This window comes from Anabrus simplex, chromosome X (genome assembly GCF_040414725.1).
Source record: "Anabrus simplex isolate iqAnaSimp1 chromosome X, ASM4041472v1, whole genome shotgun sequence".
NCBI classification, from domain to species: Eukaryota; Metazoa; Arthropoda; class Insecta; order Orthoptera; family Tettigoniidae; genus Anabrus; species Anabrus simplex.
Window position 1 is genome coordinate 118,512,462 of NC_090279.1, and position 22,928 is coordinate 118,535,389.

At 41.9% G+C, this 22,928-nt stretch overlaps 1 protein-coding gene across 1 annotated transcript in view; it reads left to right on the forward strand.

The window, feature by feature from the left end:
• LOC136886662 (hemolymph lipopolysaccharide-binding protein-like) overlaps positions 1 to 22,698 on the forward strand; it is a 47,361-nt gene extending 24,663 nt beyond the window's left edge. The window contains exons 3-6 of the mRNA XM_068230518.1: positions 456 to 591; positions 3,906 to 4,031; positions 12,584 to 12,811; positions 22,524 to 22,698. Of these exons, the coding sequence (XP_068086619.1) occupies positions 456 to 591; positions 3,906 to 4,031; positions 12,584 to 12,811; positions 22,524 to 22,669 (636 nt within the window). The 3' untranslated portion in view covers positions 22,670 to 22,698. The remainder of the gene's footprint in view (positions 1 to 455; positions 592 to 3,905; positions 4,032 to 12,583; positions 12,812 to 22,523) is intronic.
• Positions 22,699 to 22,928: the final 230 nt, after the last annotated feature.

Sequence of the window (22,928 nt, forward strand, 5' to 3'; positions counted from 1 at the left end):
TTTAAAAGTTAATTCTCGACACAGTTACGAGTTACCTCGCAACATTGGTCATGAGACTTCAGAAGCGTCGTTGTTGGACATGTTATAAAATTTTACAGCAGGAGGATGATGCCCAGAAAACCCGACAACTCGTGCTTTATAAACACACGAACAATACACTGAATAAAATGACTCTGCGATTTTCAGAGTAATGTCTCAGAATAAGGAACAAACAACATGTCTCCAATTACCACTCTATGCTACGGCGAAACGTCGAATAAAACACCAGCCATCGTTGTGTGATGTGGTAGATGGGCATAATGGCATTTCATGTGACGTGCGAAAAAATAAAAAATAATCACGAGTGTGATGAGGCAGGATTGTTCCAAATGCGTGCTCCATATCCACCTTGGAATTACAGTGGATTGTCAACTAAGTGTAAGGTCTATGTCTAAGGTTTGCGATCTTCGTTACAGGTTGACACGCGGCGATTGACATCGACGGAGAACCAATGGGAATTAGCCGTGAATGTCCACCAAGAAAGAAGATCATGTGATAGCAGTGAAATTGAGCAGCTTGTTTCGGTGACTACTGTACATCGACCAGTACACGGTAAGACCAAGTGTTGTAATGAAACTCTCATACACACTCGGTATCCCTTAACTCAAAGAAGTAGGACCCCAGTGTTTGTGGGCGGTTATCAGCTAGGGAGCGTGCTCGTGTTAGTCTCCTACCTGTTCGATATAGGAGACTGGACCACGCGTTCTGATATTCCGGAGAGGATTGGAACTAATTACAGGGAGCGAAGAATAATAGAAACTGTACTGGTCAGAATAATGGAAGCAACAATCCGCCAGCGAGCGGGCAGGTGTGTAGTCTGCCTCTCTTACATCTTAATGTGTATATAGCGCAGGCAATAGTAGTCATTGTTCTGGAGGAAATCAAAGAAATACTAAATAAGAGCAGTGGAATGTAGTAGATAAAGTAAGGTGAAGCAGGTGATATTGGACTAGGGATTGTAGTGATTAAGGAGGTGGAGGAATTTGGGGAACTAGGAAGTAGAATAACCAATGACAGGAGAAGCTAGCAGGACGAAACCTTCTACTCACCATGAATATACTATCCAGGCCGTCGTTTGTGGAAGTATTTGTCTGAAACGAGAGACTGCATGGGATAGCAACATGCTAAGCAGAGAAAGTGAGTAGAGGCCTTTGAAATGTGGGGTTACAGAAGAATGCTTAAGGCAAGTAATGGAAACTCGTGTCCTTGCCTTGAGGGCGTGCAGTTTCTTCCAGCCGCACTCTCAATGGAGGTGAGCGTATTTAACTACATGCCTGTCGTCCTGCAAACATTAAGTTTCTCAAAGCAGTGGGTATAAAAGTGTGGACACACTTGAATTGCAAGTAATTGCGCTAACCGTTACACCACGGAGCTTAAGACGAGATTGGACGATCATAGCACAAACGAAGAGCAGGTGACTGGACGGCGATATGGGATCAGCTTAGGGTTTCGACGGAGAACAGGAACAATGTACAGGATGCGATGGGAGGGGAAGTTCCGAACGACAGGTACGCTAACTTTTTCAGGGGAAGGAAACTGAGGGAAAAGGGATCAAGACAAGGGGAATTTTCACTAGGGCATCCGTGAGGCACCGCTGGTAAAACACAGAGGGGAAGAGGGGGAAGTGAAAGTGTTACAGGAAGTAGGGAGATCAGAGAAAAGGGAAACGTAGAGTAGAGGGCGTGAAACAGGATCAATAGAAGGAGAAAATGGAGGATGAAGTAGGATCTGCGAACAGCAAAGAAGAATAGGGAGAGTAGTAAGGGAGGGGATCTAATGACGTGGATGGGGTCGAGGCTCTGGTCATTGAGGACTCTTTAGTTAGGCTCAGGAGAAGTGCGTGGAGGAAAGGGAACCAAGGTAGAGGAGTTACGTTAAGTCAGAAGTTGACGAAAGAGGAGTGTAAGGATTATGTGGTAGTTTCAATGCTGGTACGAACAACGTACGACAAGCAGGAATAACTACCAACACAGAGTGGGATCTTGTTATGAAGTTGAAGGGAGATAGGATTATGATTATTTGGATACATTTTAGGAGGGATATTGAATGAACGGATACTTTAGATGAAACTAAGGAGTAGGTATGTGTGAGACTGGGAGTGAGGTTTGTAGCTCATGTGTGTGTGTAAGTTAGGGGTTTGCTTATAAGAGATATATTGAGGACTAGGCAGCTGACGTGAGTGAACAGGGACATGGCAGTTGTAAGGAGAAGGATATAATGAAGTAAAGCAGTATATATTTGTTTATCAGATGTTATATAAGGAGTTGGATCGTGTCTAAGAAGTGACATAATGATGCGGAAATCTCTTCCGGAATTGGAGGGTTTATTGTTCAGATAGGATGCAATGGATACGAGGGGGAGTATTTATACGGATGAAAAAGTTAAACTTGAAGAACGTGTTCAGAAAGCGATATATTCGGGGTGTAGGCCTACTGACATGGTTGGCTTGATGCACACGAGAAAGTATTTGATCAGATGTGGATAACGACAGAGAGAATAATGTGATTGTAGCGAAAATGATAGTATGTACATTAATTGCAATTCACAGAGAGAGGTGGACCTCCATTGGTCTCTTGGTCTAGCGGGTCCTTCAGTTTCCTGTCCGTTGTGGCTCTTGCCTTCCTTTTGGCGGCAGCTGCGTTCGTTTTTTTTCCTTTGTGGTTAAAAATGAGCGAGGAGTGTTGCTCTGATGGAGAGCTGGAAGAAACAAACTGGCATATTGTTATCCCTTCGTCCCTGAACTTCTATACCCAGAAGTTTGAAATGAGCAGAGACCTTATTCCCATCTCATGTAAGACCACTCTACCGGAATTAAATGTGTTGAGTAAGATTTATTATTTCCTTTCACTTTAAGCTGTCCCTGACTTTCAAACAACGAGGAAGGTTTTAATATGGTACTTGGGCACTATCAAAAATTTAAATTCCTTTGAAGATGAAAATCTAAGAATGTTTCCTGTTTTTAGCATTCTGAGTATCCGTAAGCAACACTAAGTTGTGGGAGAGCCTTACATCTCGCTGCTCGGTGAATGCTGGGATGGTACCTATTTGTCAGGGTTCCCTCACCAAGTGTCAGTTCATACGGTGATCGTCTCACTACTGCAGGACAGCAAGAGCAGACCACATGTTGTTAGCTGTGTTCCAAACAGAATGGTTCACACGTGACTCTCCTACGGAAGACTTCCAATACACGCCACCACCAGCGAACCATGTCCTATAGTTACAGACATTTCCTCAGCTCAGAACTCGGAAATTTATGTTCCCATTTTCTTTCAGGCATGACCGAATATAAAATTTTTGATTTGATACTCATAACTTATTTACGTGGCATCAGTTATAACTGAGACGATTTAGAGCTTGCTGTAAAACCAAGGTTACTCTCGGTAAAACTGACAGCTGGAATGAATGCCCTGAGTGAAGGAGACCTAAGATGTAATATTCCCGTTGCTGTATAGCCAAGCTTTGAAAATACAGCAATATGTAGTGATATCAACTGAAATTACCTTCATTAGTAATCAAATAAACCTTATAGGTTTTAAGCTTGTCATTCTGTGTAGAAGGATCTAAGTTAAAATGTAACCTTCTTTCACCTTCAAGAATGATAAAACAAACCACATACACCGATCTGGAGCAGCATTATCATAAAGAGTAATGTTCCACACGATAACAACAAACCTTTAAAAGACAGGAGAAGCACATACTTTTACCAAAACTTGGTACAGAGCTGTTTTTATACATAACTGTATTTTGAAGCAGACATTGCTGTGACCGTGAAATAATTATGTCCGGATTTTACTTACAGAGACTCTGATAGATTTTCGGGATTTTCGTTTACCAGCAATTAATTAAATCGTGCGTTTTTGTTCCAGGTACTTCTTCGAATACTACAGCAGTTACTACTACACCAGCTATAGATACTACGTCCAAACCTACTACTACTACACCCACTACAACTACAACAACTACTACTAAACCAAAGTCATGCCCTCATTCAGGTGAGTTAAGCAGATTATCCGTGAATGGTGTAAGAGGGACCTACGCTCTCCTTGTAGTAAAGAGAATATGATAAACTTGTTGTAGGAAGAGAAATGAGAGTGAAGGCGAGACCCGGTGAGTGTTCCATAGCTGAGCGACGTATCGTAGCCCCACACGCGAACCGGTGATACTATCACGAGGAAACAACTGTAGGATTGTATTAGACAGGTCGTGGGTTCGACATCCCTCAAGGTGATTCCGTGGTTCCTTAGTTTTGCACGAGACAAATATCTGGCTGTGTACATTTAGTACCTTTTACACGTTTATGGCACTTTCCTATGGTGACGTTATCTGAGTTTGTGTCATGTTGTGTGGGAGGAAAGCAAACAAGAAACTACTCCATAGGAACCACCAGGGATCCATACATCCTTTCTTTTAGTTTCCAAGTTAAATGCAATACGTCCACAGCCTAGCAAACAGCCCCCATGATGTGCTGAATTCTGGATGTAGGCTCGTCTCTCTCTCCTCAGCTTCTAGATGATGTAAGGGAGCTGCTGACTCCAAGTATTTATTTACTAGCACTGTATCCGCTCCTCGAACAGCAGGTTGCAATGGAATACAAGTCTTCTCCAAGAATTTGCGGCTCCGTTCACATAACGGTGCTGAATGTGACAGAATGGTTATGGTAAGTAATTGAAACTCGTGTCCTTGCAGTTCTTTCCAGCAGAACTCCTAATGGGGGTGAGCATATTTAAATAGATATCGGCAGTCCTGTTAACATTTCATTTCTCAAAGCATGGGCACACTTGAATTGCAAGTAATTGCATTAACGCTACACTACGGAGCTTAACCCGGACAGAATGTCAACTACGGTACAGTAAAACACTGTGACTGTGACTGTAATATCCTATTAGAATTTAGTGTGCTTATTTTATTATTGTAAAATATTTGTGTAGTAGAGTTATCTGTAGAAACTCATACTGAAAATTCTGTTGTTGTAATTAGGATAGGCTTAATTGCAGTTTGGAATTGTGTAGTTCTTGTGTATCACTTTCGATATTCAGTAATTAACAGCAGTTTTTATCCTGTTACGGCTGTAGGATAAAAAATAGAGTAGTATTGTAGTGTAGTCGTAGATTAATTACCTTATTGTTGTGTGATCTTAGAGTACTATCCCAGACAATACATCCCTCCGTTCATTTATTTTTTGTAAATAAGTTATTTTAATTTTTAATTTCATTATTTTTACGTGAAGAATGGCTAAGGAGCGCGTGTGTACGAACTGTGGGTGTGGCGAGGCATTGAGGGGTATGAGGGAGGAGTTGGAAAGTTTGAGGGAGATAATTGGGATTCTCACAGAAGATAGGAAGGAAGATAGGACTCCCTCAAACAATGTACAGGTTACAGTAGGTGTACAGGAGGGAGGGGATGGAAAGGGGGAGTTGTAGAAGACAGGTGGTCTAATGTTCTAAGGGGAAGGAGATTGCAGGCTAAGGGCTCTATTCAGGATCAGAATTCAGGACAGGTGTCTGTGCGAAATCGGTACGAGTCACTCCAGATAGAACAACAGAGGGAAAATGACGGAGTGGGAACTGTTGGTGTGATGTGTTGAAGTAGGAGGAAGGGAAAAGATAGGAAAGGGTAATGTAGAGTAGAGGATAGGAAAAGACAGGTGGAACAGGGTCATGGGAAGGAGAAAAGGGAGGAGGAAGTAGCTTCTGCAGCTATCAGGAAAGATAGGGCTGACCAGGAGGGGAGGGGATCAAATGAGGTGGGTAGGGTTGAGGCTCTGGTCATGGGGTATTCCATCGTTAGACACGTGGGGAAAGTGTGTGCAGAAAAGGGAACCAGGGTAGAATGATATCCAGGAATTAGGTTGAGGCAGATGTTGAGGAAAGTAGAAGAGAGGGAGGAGGGGAAGGAGAAGGTGGTAGTGTTTCACGTTGGTACCAACAACGTAAGGCAAGCTTATATAAGTACCAACATAGTTGAAGATGTGTGGGATCTGGTAAATGCAGCACGGGTGAAGTTTAAGAAAGCGGAGATTGTTATTAGTGGAATACTGTGTAGGAGGGATACTGACTGGAGGGTGATTGGGGATTTAAATGAGACTATGGAGTGGGTATGTGGGAAACTGGGAGTGAAATTTCTAGATCCTAATGGGTGGGTAGGAGATAGGGATCTGCGCTCAGATGGCCTTCATTTAAACCACAGTGGTACGTATAAGTTAGGAAATTTGTTTGGAAGGGTAATAGGGAGGTATACTCAGGGAAACAGGGTGGCCTAGGGAGCGGTGATAAGGGAACAGGGAACTGTAAATCAAGTAGGGATGACATAAAATTGTTAGTGTTGAACTGTAGAAGCATTGTAAAGAAATGAATAGAATTAAGTAAATTAATAGATATATATTTACCAGATATTGTAATAGGAGTTGAATCATGGCTGAGAAATGATATAGTGGATGCAGAAATTTTCTCACGGCACTGGAGTGTGTAACGTAGAGATAGGATAGGAATGGTGGGAGAGGGAGTGTTCATGCTGGTGAAAGAAGAATCTGTAAGCTACGAAAAAGTTAAAGATGAGACACATGAAATTCTAGGTGTAAGGCTCATTTCTAAAGATAATAGGCAACTTGATATATTTGGGGTGTACAGATCGGGAACGGGTAGCACTGACGCGGATATGGAATTATTTGATAGGATAGTCAGTTACGGTATGTGGGAAACGACATGGAAAGAAATGTGATTGTAGCGGGAGATCTAAATTTGCCAGATGTCAATTGGGAAGGAAATGCGAACCACAGGAAGCATGACCAACAAAGAGCAAATAAGTTAATATGGGAAGGACAGCTGACTCAAAAAGTGGTGGAACCAACCAGAGGGAAAAATATCTTGGATGTGGTGCTGATAAAACCAGATGAGCTCTATAGGGAAACTGAAGTAATAGATGATATTAGTGATCATGAAGCTATTTTTGTGGTAGTTAAAAATAAATGTGATAGAAAGGAAGGTCTTAAAAGTAGGACTATTAGGCAGTACCGTATGGCTGATAAAGGAGGCATGAGGCAGTTTCTATAAAGTAACTATGATCGGTGGAAAACGGTAAATAAAAATGTAAAAAGACTCTGGGATGGGTTTAAAGAAATAGTTGAGGAATGCGAAAACAGGTTTGTACCTTTTAGGTTGGTAAGGAATGGTAAAGGCCCACCTTATTATAATAGAGAAATAAAGAGACTAAGAAGGAGGTGCAGACTGGAAAGAAATAGAGTTAGAAATGGCTGTGAAAGTAAGGATAAATTCAAGGAACTTGCTAGAAAATTGAATCTAGCAAAGAAGGCAGCTGAGGATAACATGATGGCAAACATAATTGGTAGTCATACAAATTTTAGTGAAAAATGGAAGGGTATGTACAGGTATTTCAAGGCAGAAAGAGGTTCCAAGAAGGACATTCCAGAAATAATTAATGAACAAGGTGAGTGTGTATGTGAGGATCTTCGAAAGGTAGAAGTATTCAGTCAGCAGTATGTAAAGATTGTAGGTTACAAGGATAATGTCGAGATAGAGTAGGAGACTAAGACCAAAGAAGTAATAAAATTTACATATGATAACAATGACATTTACAATAAGATACAAAAGTTGAAAACTAAAAAAGCGGCTGGAATTGATCAGATTTCTGGGGATATACTAAAGACATTGGGTTGGGATATAGTACCATATCTGAAGTACTTATTTGATTATTGTTTGGTCAGAGGAGCTATACCAGATGAATAGAGAGTTGCTATAGTAGCCCCTGTGTATAAAGGAAATGGTGATAGACATAAAGCTGAAAATTACAGGCCAGTAAGTTTGAGATGCATTGTATGTAAGCTTTGGGAAGGCATTCTTTCTGATTATATTAGATATGTTTGTGAAAATAATAACTGGTTAGATAGGAGGCAGTTCGGTTTTAGGAAAGTTTATTCCACTGAAGCTCAACTTGTTGGATTCCAGCAAGACATAGCAGATATCTTGGATTCAGGAGGTCAAATGGACTGTATCGCGATTGACCTGTCTAAAGCATTTGATAGGGTGGATCATGGGAGACTACTGGCCAAAATGAGTGCAATTGGACTTGACAAAAGAGTGACTGAATGGGTTGCTATATTTCTAGAAAACAGATCTCAGAGAATTAGAGTAGGTGAAGCTTTATCTGACCCTGTAATAATTAAGAGGGGAATTCCTCAAGGCAGTATTATCGGACCCTTATGTTTCCTTATATATATAAATGATATGAGTAAAGGAGTGGAATCGGAGGTAAGGCTTTTTGCGGATGCTGTTATTCTCTATAGAGTGATAAATAAGTTAAAAAATCGTGAGCAACTGCAACGTGACCTCGATAATGTTGTGAGATGGACAGCAGGCAGTGGTATGTTGATAAACGGGGTTAAAAGTCAGGTTGTGAGTTTCACAAAGAGGAAAAGTCCCGTCAGTTTTAATTACTGCGTTGATGGGGTGAAAGTTCCTTTTGGGAATCATTGTAAGTATCTAGGTGTTAATATAAGGAAAGATTTTCACTGGGGTAATCACATAAACGGGATTGTAAATAAAGAGTACAGATCTCTGCACATGGTTATGAGGGTGTTTAGGGTTTGTGGTAAGGATGTAAAGGAGAGGGCATATAAGTCTCTGGTAAGACCCCAACTAGAGTATGGTTCCAGTGTATGGGACCCTCACCAGGATTACCTGATTCAAGAATTGGAAAAATCCAAAGAAAAGCAGCTCGATTTGTTCTGGGTGATTTCCGACCAAAAAGTAGCGTTACAAAAATATTGCAAAGTTTGGGTTGGGAAGAATTGAGAGAAAGAAGAAGAGCTGCTCGACTAAGTGGTATGTTCCGAGCTGTCAGCGGAGAGATGGCGTGGAAGGACATTAGTTGACGAATAAGCCTGAGTGGCGTTTATAAAAGCAGGAAAGATCACAATATGAAGATAAAGTTGGAATTCAAGAGGACAAACTGGGGCAAATATCCATTTATAGGAAGGGGAGTTAGGGATTGGAATAACTTACCTAGGGATACATTCAATAAATTTCCAATTTCTTTGAAATAATTTAGGGAAATGCTAGGAAAACAACAGATAGGGAATCTGCCACCTGGGCGACTGCCTTAAATGCAGATCAGTATTGATTGATTGATAAACAATCAGGAAACACGTTGTTAATGATGTCTCCCTTTTTGCTGCGCTATCAAAAAAGTAAAATGACTGCTTTGTTCCTTCTGTAACGTCTCCGCGATGTGATATGGACATAGCATCTCTCAGGACTGCAACTAACAATCACTTCCACTATTATCCTTTGTAAGTTGTTAGCCCACCCACTGTGAATTCTGAATCCCCGATGTCTGTTTTAATATCCACAAACATTAGATTATCCCCGACGATCCTAGATGGAACTAGAGGCAAGTATTCCAATATGGTGTTTAAGTTGTTACTCTAGAGAACATAGCCCTTTGTCATGGCCAACCATGATGTTCCTTGGAGATGACATTCAGCTGTTTATCATGTGAAACTTACAGTGGCTTATAATCACAGCCGTCTAACGTTTTCTCAAATAAAATAACTCTTATTGAACGTAACGAGTATTTAAACTTAATGTGTTGCCTCCTGGACTGAAGTTGGTAAAAAAGAATGACATTTTGTCCCTGCTCAAATTTATGACTCCTGAAAAGTTAGAGTGGTTGAGGAAAGTTGTAGATGACTTTAGTGACTTAGAGGAATATGTAAGTGACAGTGGAGGAAATGAATCACTTTGTAGTGAACACTGAATCTGTATGATATATCATTTACAAACCAATTTCTCTATAATGTTTAAAAATCTATTTTAGTGGTTCGTTATTTCACGCACTGAAAAAGGAAGTAAATGTGAATGTCCTGCTGCAGAAGTGCATTGTGTTATGCTTTGAAGTTCTTTTAGATAAAATATGCAGTTAAGAGTTAGAGCAAACACACATTAACTCGGAACATAGGTTTGACGTGTCTTTTGTGATTAAATATATGTACTAAATAAACAATGTTTCGAGTTAAACTAAATACCTAATAACCCTAGGAAAGAATTATACTAGTGATATAACTTCAAAATAATAGCCGGTATATATGCGTGTTCGTTTGGCAGAGATTCTAAAACTTTGATCGTGTTTTTCTCAGAATTTCATTTTCTGACTTAATTCGTATGTGAACGAGTGGAACGAAACTTGTAATTGCTACAAATTCTCTTACATCTCATTTTTCAGTGAACATAACGTTAACGCGGATAACTGTTTACATCTCCCTAAAGAGAATTATCCTTTGTGAGGACCCTGAAGTCACATTTACCTTATCACAGAACTCTGATACTTTATTTCGTACAACTGAGGATGCGGTTCCGATGAGTGGCACAATATGTGCGGGTTTAGGGAATTCTAAGACGATATGACTTGGCCTTTGTTTTCTTTCACAGTATTCACATAATTCGTCCTGAGAACGACGGTTGTTCCAAAGAGTGGATGCCGTTGAGCAGTGCTGATGTTCTCAGTTTTACTGACTGTCATGAGAGCTCCTGTTTTCTTTAAGTGCTCGTTTATTCCACACTAATGTATAACATGGTCTTCGCAGGCCAACACTAAAAAGCTGCATTTTGTGACCAATCAAGACCAAATTTGGTAGAAATCCTCATAAATGCAGTGTTACCAATCGCTGAGATTTAACCTTTAAAATATTTCAAAATAATGTCTCGGGTAATTTAACCAAAAGTTGTACAATTGATGAAGTTAGTAATATGTCGTTCAGACTTGTGAAATGCAATGTAGACCACATTCTAGTGGTTCTATTGCTTGCAACTATTGGAAATAGATAGCAGAAACTTTGCAGTTACAGTTGTAGGCTGATCTAGCTTTGACTAAACATTGTACGTTGGAGAAAGACCACTCTAATGAATGATTAATGTAGATCTAGGCGGCTCCAGAGTTATTAATAGTGAGCAAATGGAGGTGGCAACAAAACAGGGGAAATGCAACTAAATTCAAGAGGAAGTCATTAATACGTAGTGCGTCTTGCGTTATGTCTTACTGCGCTTGAAGACACTGCCGCATGTTTCGTACACATAACCGATCATCTTCAGGTAGCCATTTACAGCAGTGGGAGAAGGCTGGCCGAGGAAATGACACACATCCGACTCATAATTTGTTTTTATGTGTGATACCAATGTTTAGCATTACTTCTTGATAAAAGTAAAGTAATTTACGGAGATCGATGAAATTTCTCCCGAGGACAGTTAGGAAACGTAACTCTCCAGAGAAGGGGCAATCCACGTGGACAGATGTCACTATAAAAGCCCGAATCTGAACATAAATGAACAAGAATAGAAAATTATATTCTATACAATGTAAAAGAAATTTCAACTGAAAGTTAAGAATGGAATGCATTGTCTTAGATTCTCTTCTTTTAAAACAAAATCACCCAGTGGTTTTCGGCACCGCTATCATCACCACGTACCGACACTTTGCCTTCCGCAGCTCATTTGAGAAAACTAGTGAAGGGCCATAAATGGAGCACGGATTGTTGATATTACACGAGCTAAACCTTGCAGAAGGAAGTATGTTTAACTCTGAATCGTTACAAGTGAAGGTTTTCTTATTAGGTAGCATTTACGTCAGAAAAAAATTATCAGTTGATATATCATGGTTTTGTTTCATGTTTGTTCCCTGTCTGTACAGCTGGATCCAGCCCAAAGCAATGCATGCTGGACTGAACGTCACCCCTGGTGATATAATTGCAAATATTCTAATTCATGTCATCATACAATTAGAGCAGGTGGGTGTAAGAATTATTGGTTTCACGTCAGATGGTAGCCAGTAGAATAAAAGGTTATGGAAATCCTTAGGAACATTCGGCAACAAAAAAGAATCTAATATGTCCAATTTCCAAGTAAGTCAGTAGAAAACTGTGCATTTTCTGATGCGCCTCACATACTTAACTGTCCATGACCAAGTAGAAGAAATACGATGGTGATCTTGTTGATTATACATTTCACAAATCTCCGGAATACGAAGACAGCTAAATCATCTCGAAAATACTCCGAACGGTCCAGCTCCTGAAATGAGCTGCACACATCAGTTTATCACGTAGACAGAAGCACTGGTCCGCCTGCTGGGCAAGATGCTTAAGGCGTCCCGTTGGTCGAAACAATTTTCACCATCACAATGTTGGCCAGCCGGGTGGGAGGGGTGCTGGTATACACTAGATTGCGTACACATTGCTCACATAGAGTGAGGGCATAGGACGGACGGCGAAGTTAAGCCATGAGCAAATCGCTTGCTTCTTAACGACCGAAGTAGGCTGCATGTCGGCAGCGCGTTTCACCCTCTCCTTTTACGCCTTCATACATCACGTCCTTCACTTCATCTCATTATCTCCTCTTCTGTAAGCTACGGTGTCTCCTGCCCATGTCATGCATCGAAGAGTACGACAAATAATGAAGCATCGTCATTTTCACTCGTAGGATGGTCTAAAATATAAAAGTGTGAACTAACTATTTAAATGTGATCTTCTATCTGCCCACAGGTTACCGACTGTTTGAAGGTTTCAACTGTTATAAGATGTACCGTGAAGAAAAGAGCTGGAGTGACGCCAGGGAGCAGTGCAAGAGAGACGGAGGTGATCTCATGGTACTGGAAAGTGAACGAGAGAGAAACGAGGTGTTCCCTACAATGTTGCCGAGTGTGGGGTACTGGTACCCCTGGATGGGAGTTTACAAGCCCGAAGGTGAAGATCGTTGGGTGTCTGTGAAAGGTGAGTTCTCTCTAGCTCTCTTCTCCTCATGAATTACCGAATGTCGGACGGAAGACATTTGTCTTATTAAACAACAGAAGCCGACATTTAGCTGTAGTTAGCGATGTCACTTGCTGACGACCACACCGTATTGCCTATAATCCGGGGAGGAATGAAGAAGTCCTGCCCTCAGTAGCCCAGGCTTTCTGAGACCAACTTGGCAGTTTCGATTCTCGCTCAGTCCGGTGGTACGACAGTCTCGTGTCGGTAGATTTACTGGCACATAAAATAAACCCTGATGGACAAAATTCCGGCACGTTGGCGTCTCCCAAACCCTACGAATGTAGTTACTGGAACATAAAGTGAATGATATCAGTTATGACTAAATGAACGGAAAGATTCTTAAAGAGAGGGTATGAGGAAATTCATCTGTCGGATGGAGACGTTAATCCTTGAGCAGACCTCTTGGTGTTCTTTGACAGGAGTAGGCTATGTGCCGCATCAAGGCGTGCAGGTTTATCACGGACGTCAACTAGAGAGTAGGACACACTGGGGTCGTGCTAGGGACATCATCATTATAGAATGTTGTGCCCTCGATCAGTTACACACCTCTTGTCTTTAAACAATTAGAAACTGAGTCCTGATCTCCTCTACTGCTCTTACCCTCGATGGCTGACTCAGTTATTGTCGCAGGTAACCCATCATCCTCCAATCACCTCACGCGACCCCAACACCGGAGTACCGCTTCATCCATGGAGCTTATGCATCACTTAGCATTTATCTTCTCATTCTGGGTACCTTCCTGTCATTGTTCCCACCCGGTGTTTCTAGACTTCATTCTCGTTATTTCAACGTATATTTCAACTAACGTATGGACGAGATATCCAGAGTCCACAGGGCTTGCACTCCCACACAGCGAAGTTTTCCTGAAAACAGACCGTTTCATCCCAGAGTTCACTGCATTAGCTTTGCTACACCTTGCTTCCTGGGAGAAATTCCAGTTTTGTATCTCCGGCCTGACATTCATTTCTCGGAACTTTCTTCCCCACTGACATGACTTTATTCTCGATAATAAAAAAAAGCAAAGACATCTCCGTACAGGCCATGAAGGGCATGGGAGTGGTGGAAGGTAAAGGCTTCCACTATTCGTAACCTCGGCACTTGATGGGGTAGAGTGGTTTGCTCTACGCCCGGCCGCCTTTGCCCCCAAGAATTAACCTGGTACTCATTTTTGGTGTAGGATGAGTGAACCTCAGGGCCATATGAACCTCTGGAAGTGGAAATCTCATTTCCTAAATTTTACGACTTTCTGACGGGTATTCGAACCCACGTCCTTTCGGGCGAACCGAGTGCGCATTTACTGCCTCGGCCAGGGAGCCCCTTTATTCTTGGTAATGCCAATATTAATGTCGTACTCACAGCACCTATTTTAAATTCCAAGAAATTAGACTGCAGGCTTTCAGCTCTGTCTGCCATTAACACCAAAATGCTTACGATATTTCCGCATCCCTGACGCTTTATACCTTCCAGCAGATGATCCTTGTAAACTATGAACAACAACATTGAAGATTGCAGCCGTATCCCACCCCTGTAACCTTGAACCAAGAACTCATTCTACCATTAACGTTCAGTGTCAACATAAGTGAGTTTTATTGTTCCCAATAATCTAGGCTTAATCCCATATTCTCCCAGTGTGGCTGACATCCCTCCTTGAAGTACTTTGTCATATGCCTTCTCTAGATCTATGAAGCATAACCACAACTATCTATTCATATCATAGCACTTTTTACTTACTGACGAATACTGAAGATTTGACCATGAAAACCCCTCTGAGGTCTGAAACTACACTGGACTCATCTAACATAGTATAAAATATTTATTGGTTTCTCCCTCCAAAAATACTAGTGAACACCTTGCCCGGTGCTCAAAAGAACCGCCATCATCAGTGTCGTTGAAATATCTTGATAGTTCTAGCAGTCCTTCCCTAGCTTACACATAGCTGCAGTTACTTCTTTCGTCAAATCAGGAGGTTCTTTACTAACTTTCCAGGCTCTCCTTATTACTCTGAGACCTCGGTTGTTCACAACGTCAAGAAAAATATTTCCTCTCACATTCCGTCCACCTGTACCGTGCTTTGCTTGGAAGTACTATGAGTTCAGCAGATTAACTCAGAACATTATTTATTTCCGTTTTCCCTCCGTACCTCCATATATTGCCCATCCCTTTTCAACACTTGTTAAAAGCATTTGATTTTCTCCTATCCCTTCCTTATTATCTCCCCTTACCGAACTATCATTATTTCCTAACTCTTCCTAACTCGCCCATTTCTACTTTATTTGTTATGTTTTCCCCATTACTGTGGGTCGATAGATTAATATCGAATACCATTTCGTTCACCTCATTGCTTCTAAAGAATCCTGCACTGTCAAAACTAATTGGAAATCCTTTACTCCCGGAGGCTTGCTTAAAATAATCTTCGCTCGGTAAATTATGTGAAGCAGGCTGCTAATCTACTTACACATAGTCCAAGCGAGAGTCTCTCCTCTGACAGGTTAGCGACCTACGGTTGATTGTATAGTCCTCGCCTCTTGAGCACAAGGAGGGCCATGACGCAGAATACATTATGTCCGAGGGGTCCAATACTACTCCCGACTCAAGGAGGACCATGACTCAGAATATCTACTCCTGACTCAAGGAGGACCATGACTCAGAATATGTCCGAGGTGCCCAATACTACTCCCGACTCAAGGAGGACCATGACTCAGAATATGTCCGAGGTGCCCAATACTACTCCCCACTCAAGGAGGACCATGACTCAGAATATCTACTCCTGACTCAAGGAGGGACATGACTCAGAATATGTCCGAGGGGCCCAATACTACTCCTGACTCAAGGAGGACCATGACTCAGAATATGTCCGAGGTGCCCAATACTACACCTGACTCAAGGAGGACCATGACTCAGAATATCTACTCCTGACTCAAGGAGGACCATGACTCAGAATATGTCCGAGGTGCCCAATACTACACCTGACTCAAGGAGGACCATGACTCAGAATATCTACTCCTGACTCAAGGAGGGACATGACTCAGAATATGTCCGAGGGGCCCAATACTACTTTCGACTCAAGGAGGACCATGACTCAGAATATGTCCGAGGGGCCCAATACTACTCCCGACTCAAGGAGGACCATGACTCAGAATATGTCCGAGGTGCCCAATACTACTCCCCACTCAAGGAGGACCATGACTCAGAATATCTACTCCTGACTCAAGGAGGACCATGACTCAGAATATGTCCGAGGTGCCCAATACTACTCCCCACTCAAGGAGGACCATGACTCAGAATATCTACTCCTGACTCAAGGAGGGACATGACTCAGAATATGTCCGAGGGGCCCAATACTACTTTCGACTCAAGGAGGACCATGACTCAGAATATGTCCGAGGTGCTCAATACTACTCCCGACTCAAGGAGGACCATGACTCAGAATATGTCCGAGGGGCCCAATACTACTTTCGACTCAAGGAGGACCATGACTCAGAATATGTCCGAGGTGCCCAATACTACTCCCGACTCTCAGTACAACTTACTCGTCCCCTCAGTCGTTGCCCATAGTTCAAGTACTAGGACATGACTGCAGTCACTCACACGACAACAGTACCCTGGGGTCATGGTTGGACACGAAAGAGGTTCAACAACGAAGCAGACGTCAAAAACGCCTTGGAAATATCTCTCACCATCAGACGGTCGATCACCTGGGATACGGGTCTGAATGCTCCTGCGTCGCGTAGTGGAAGTGAATTGCATTTAGTGATGCACATGCTATTTAATAAAAAATCCTCGTCATGGAGTTCTCGTTGTGAGAAGTGTCACTACCAACTAGCAGCATGCAAGGTGTTTCTTGATCACCAACACACTCATGGCGAGAAAGGACCCACATGTGCGACGATAAGTATTACAGGTAAAGCTCGTAGACAAACAGCCCGAGTAAATAAAAATGTGTCGCTTCCTGTTTGAATGTACTGCCTTTCGTCATATTGTATTATTCTCTTTATAACCATTCTTTTCACACACACTACCAATCAGCAGCAGCTGTCAGTTACTCTTATCTCTATTTATAGCTGACGTCGTGTTTTACCGATTTCTTACTAAACATTTCCTTATTTTCTGCGAATCACTTGAAGCAATTCGTGAGGCAGGGCCCAGAAACATGCTTACAATACCCATATTTCAATTTGCACGACTAAAATGTGCTTTTCGTTACTCGCTCAGATGGTCTCGAAAAAAAATATTTTTATATATAACAAACGGTTTTGAACGATGACGACCGTACGTAAATGCTGTCTCCGTTTCAGGATATATATCGCCGTGAATTACCTAGAAGGATACGCGTGTCACCGTTATCACCGTGATTGATATTACTGAGCAGAGCCAGAGCAGGAATGTCACTACTTTGACACGTGAACATGTTTGAGGAGCCCTCGTAGACTTCAACAGTTCTCACAGGCAACAAGCTACAACTTCTAGATTGGCAGATTACCAGGTCTCATTTACATCAGAGCCAGAACTTTATATACCTCCAAGATGTTGATTTATCTCAGTCTCAAGTGCAGAAACGCAGTCCCGCGTTTTGTCGCAGACTTTCTCAAGTCTGATTGGTAGAATGTGTGGCCTTGTTCTTACCGTTTGCACTCATAGACGATGTACAATTCCGTTGGGGATAAAACAGCACTTGTCTGGTTATTACATCCTCCTGAGACAATCAGGAGGTCATCTCTACTCTCTGGTGTGGCCACACAGCCGGATGGCCTCCCTGATGTGGGGAGAGGTGTTCTCTATTGTGTGAGCTGAGAACTTTCTTGTGAGGACAAAACGGAAACCAGATTTTGAGATGTACCGAATGCATCTCACAGTGGACACAGACCAAATGTTCGTAAACCTCCGCTGAGAAACTCCTTGGTGTGTTTTGTACTTGAGTTTTTCAAATTATTGATGTAAATAATGTAATCATATCTTCAGATCATCGCAATCAGACCTTGCAAATATATGAGTCTTATAGTTCAGCAAATGTCTACAAAGCGGAAAATTCTCCGAGAACTGGAGGAAATCCTGAATAAAGACATTATATAAAGGAAAGGACAACTGAAACTCATACCGAGGGATTGTTCTAGAGAATAATATATTCAAAGTCTTCTGCAGTGTAATAGCAGAAAGACTAGCGAAATTCACCGGCCATCAAATATAAGAGTATCACTTCGGATTAAGAAAGAAACGATCACCTTCACAGGCTGTAAAATGTCTACAAGAAGACATCTGGGTGGCTTAAGACTTCACAAAGGCATTCGACATGTTGGACAAGAACAGTATGGACTCCATGACAGAAGACAAGGCAATTGTAAAACTCATAGGAAGAATCGTATCACAAAGCAATGTAGAGATAAACGACGGGATAAGTATATCAAAAGAAATCCTTCAAACAAATTGAGTAATTCAAGGTGACCCAGTTAGTCCCCTCCTGTTTAACATTCCCACATCTGACGCAGAAAAGTCCATTGAAAATATGAAAACAGTGTCGCTCTATATGTATCCTCATGACAATGTCCTAGGTTCGCAGACAGAAAATGACCTTAAAGAGACCTTAAACAAACCGAACATTTGAGCTGAAAACAAAAAATTCGTCATAAACCAGGAAAAAGTATACATATGGTTTTTCGAAGAGGGGCAGGTTACCGACCGAAGACAAGATGTTACTAGGAACAAATACTTAGGACTAACTCTAGAGACATCAGGAACGTCATACAGGATCCACATCAGGGAAAGAGCGATAAGAGCTATGACTCTGTTCAGCGCTAAAATAGTACCAATTATCACGTCCGGCTTGGAACTGATCTAGGAATTTCTAGAGACAATAGAAAAAGTAAAAGACCGCTTCCTAAAATGAGCCCTAGGAATAGCAAAAAACGCGCCCTGAATGCTTCCCTATGAACTCGAAAAAGACACCTTCTTCATTGAAGACTTGAGATGTCACTTAATGCTGCCATCAACCTGTCAAGAGAATAATTATTGACACACCGACGTGACAAGCGGATGAAAATAGACGAAAATTTCTAATCTACTGACGCCATGATTGATAGAGGATGGACAGAAGAAACCACGAGTTGCGTTCTGCACTGACATGTCTGGCGATACGTGGATACCACCACAGAATATGCAAGAATACGAAATACCATGAACCCAACAAGGACTCTTCGTGTAGTTTGTGTGACAAATAATACTCCTCCTGTTGCAAGAATCGCAAGAGAACACTACTATATTATACCAGAGAATAAACACCCACACTTTCCCATGTGCATTTGTATGCTCTTATTAACTAATTAATTAATTAAAAGTGCCCACATGTCTCGTCGTGAAAGTGTAATAGACACGTAGTGTTCCTAACTTCGTCGTAATCGCCAAGAACTCAATGGTGTCTCTCTGTACTCGAACGTGAACAGTAATTTACAAATTGAGATGCTAACACTTCAGAGACATTGAATGAAAGTTGTGTGTCAATATCATCCATATCCTTGCTAACGACTACGGAACCTCCTGAACCTCAGACCAAGTAGTGACATCGTCGATAGTTAGACGACCAAAGCCAACTTCGCTGTTCTAATAGTCTCTGTGATGTGATCCCGGAAATGTTTTCTTCTGAACAGATGACGTCTAGCCGTGAACCGCGGTGTCTTCACTTGACCTCAGGTTAACTAATCGATACATATGTACTTGCTCTCTTCACCTTCACATCATCGACTCCCGAAGCAGTTTCTACTTCCTGGTGCGCTTGAATTTTCATACTATTTTGTGATATTTGAAGCCATCTCCTTCCCGTTTCTTCTCAGTTATAATAAAAGAAATGCTCGAATTTGTTGTGAATCTCACTGCGCTGTCTTTTCAGCTTCCTTATTGCAGCTACTACAATCTCCGTTTCTCTTTGAGTCAGCGACTTGCACGTTTCGGATCACTCTATTCCCTGCAGCTACCAACAAGTACAGTCTGACACTATCACTCCACTGGGGGTGATATTTGTACTGTGCCTTTGTGTATTTCGTTCATCGCAATTATGATTCTCATCGCTTCACTTTGGCTGACTTTTGGGTGGTTCACTGGTTTGTAATGACTTTAGATACGTTTGTGTCTGTTATAAAATGTGCACTACGGGTGACAGATCGGGATGGGCATAGTTTCGTCAGTGGGCGTGCTCAATGAAAGTAGAAAAATTACAGATGGGAAGGAACCTCCTAGAAAACCATCGCATGAAGGAGTCTTGTATATCTCTGATGTTACTCAGTGGAACACAGCATGGCACGTTACGATATCCAGGTGCTACCAGCACGCCGAGTGCTAGAGATCGGTGGCTGTAAGGATACCTTGGCCAGATCTTTCATGTATTAAATCCCTATTTTGTTTGTCATTCAGGACGATATTGAAATAATGAGAATGTTTCCCCAGTTATAGACAGACGCTCATTTCTGCGAAGTGATTGCCTCGTGTGATGATGTACATAGCTACAACGGCACTTCTGTTGCCTTACACAAAGTTTCTGAGGAAACGGGAATCATTGGCACCAGTTACACATTACAAGATCTCGAACTGTTAAGTGTTAAATACTATCTCTCAGTGAATGGATCATTTGCACTATGCAAACCATGTTATCTCCATAGTATGTATTAAAGACTATTAACATACATACATACATTATCATTATGGACTGTTATGCCTTTCAACGTTCAGTACTTCTAGGGGTAACGACTATCTGTCTTTTGTTTCATAAATACATTAACATGTGTGGTTCTTATTTCCAATTACTTGTCGTACAGCACTAGTCGTTTATAATGTTGTGAGTTTCTGACAGCACGGAGCGATTCTTACTAAGTGGACATTTTAGGTCAACTGATGTATAACAAGGCACTGTCACAACTTCTTCAGACGACAGTGCTCCAGGCATAGTGGATTTGATCTTGGTTTGAGGAGCATCAGCATGTACTTCAACTTCTTCTCTGGCCTATTCAATCACTCGAACCACTGTGGTACGTTATAGCGACAAGACTTCATCGTCTCTGAGGCAGCTCGGTCAATATTTCATGTCGGCATTTGTTACTTATTACTATTTTCAATTATCGGGTGGTGGTATGGTGGTATTTGTATTTTATGAGGAACTAAAATTGGGCAGCCATCCACTAATGGAGCAAAGGAATGAAAAGGTCTGACACTTCGAGAGGTGAAGGTATCGGCTAAAGAAAGGGAAGGGGGAGATGGAAGACTCCTCAGGTATCGAAAATGTAATATCGCCGTGGTCGGACAAGAACGAGAGTTAACCAAGGATAGATGAAAGTGAGGAGCCTGACAAAATTATGTGGAAGTAATGGCAGGACTCAGCTAACTTCCCCACGGTCACTAAGTCACGCTCCAAAATGAAGAGCTCCTGGGGCGCATTTTGTTATCCTCTTACTATTGGCAGGGAATACCATGGATGTATTATATGGTCCCTACCCACGGGGTCGTACTTATCGGAAAAATAAAACAACAATGTTGTCGCAACCTCAAAACACTCGGATAAGAATTACGAAACTTGAAAATGTTGAAAATATACCGAAAGCGATGACTGTGTCTTATAAGGGACGGACTATTTATTAATAGAATTGTAAGAATAAGTACATCAAATCAGAATAGAAATACCGCGGTGCGTAATGATAGGGAATACAATTAAATACAGAAGAGCGGAACAGAAAGTGGAAATGCACGTAATAGAGTCCAGGTGCAGGCAGAAGTTGACTGGCAGCGCACGGCGTATCGACATGAAGTACCAGCTTCGTACCATGAAAGTTATCGGATTGAAAACTGGAGCACGAGATAACATCCAAGACTTCTTTATAAATTTCCACAAAGTGCTTCAGCTGTCTGGTAGATAAAATTGACATCGCTCCAATTTGTGGATCTGTGAACATATTCCGATCTCATTTACACGGACCTGGTTGACTTCATGATAGCAATATGTAATACCAGTTTGACGAACCGCTCACGTGGTAAGTTGTTGCCATCAATAGAAATTATTTTTAGAATAAGATTACTGGTGGCTTCACAGTGCAGTCAAGTAGAAAATAAGAGAATATTGTTTTAATAGGAATACCACTGCGAGACCATCCTCTATTAACACCAATCAGAAGCGGTCCGGCAATTCTAAAAATTGAAGGTACCGGAAAGTCAGAGAAGCCCCACGACGGTCGTGATTATGCAAGACTCCCAAGGCCGTCGGTGTCGGACTAGAACAAGTGTTGACCCAGAGAGGTCGCACAAGAAAGATAAGAGAGAGGAGCCTGACAAGAATTTAGTGGGGAAAATGCCAGGCTCAGCTAGAGGAACCGTGGTCGTCAAACCACGGTCTCAAGTGAGATCCAGTGGCTGACCTTTTGGTGTCCTTTTACGAGAAACAGGGGAGAACGTGGATGCTCTTCTAACTCCCAAATCCACTGGTGGTCCTGAAGGCTGAGGTTCGAATCCCGCTGTATACTGGGTTGGTGTTTTCATCCAGAAATGCGCGTGTTGTCAGGAAGTCCATCTGGCCGTAAATCTGAGGCGAAAACCAAAATGAGCCTGGGGTGTTCCAGTGACCTCGGAAATAACTGGGATAATCTGAAGAATGATAAAGTGTTATGGATCGAGTGTACGACACTTATGTCCTGTGTTTCAGGTGAGCCTGCTCTCAGCAGTTGGTGGTGGCCTGGTGCACCGGATAACAGGGCTGGTATTATGTGCGCCTTTGCTGACGAGACAGGTCTGCTGTTCAACACCGATTGTGCACATCTCCTGAACTTCATCTGTGAGATCCCGCTGTAAACAGATCTCATGTACAGTGTTGGTATATAATAAAGATACTTGTAAATAAGTCGTGACGTTCTTTCTCCTGTTTCAACACCAACTACAGGGAAACTTTACAGAACAGCGAGGTCATCAGTCGTGTATGTACTACGTTCCATTAAAAACAAAAACGTCATCGGACATGTAATGTTCTACATTCCCTCAAAAACAACAAGGTCATCGGATATGTAATGTTCTGCCTTCCTTTAAAAATAACAAGGTCCTCAGACATGTCATG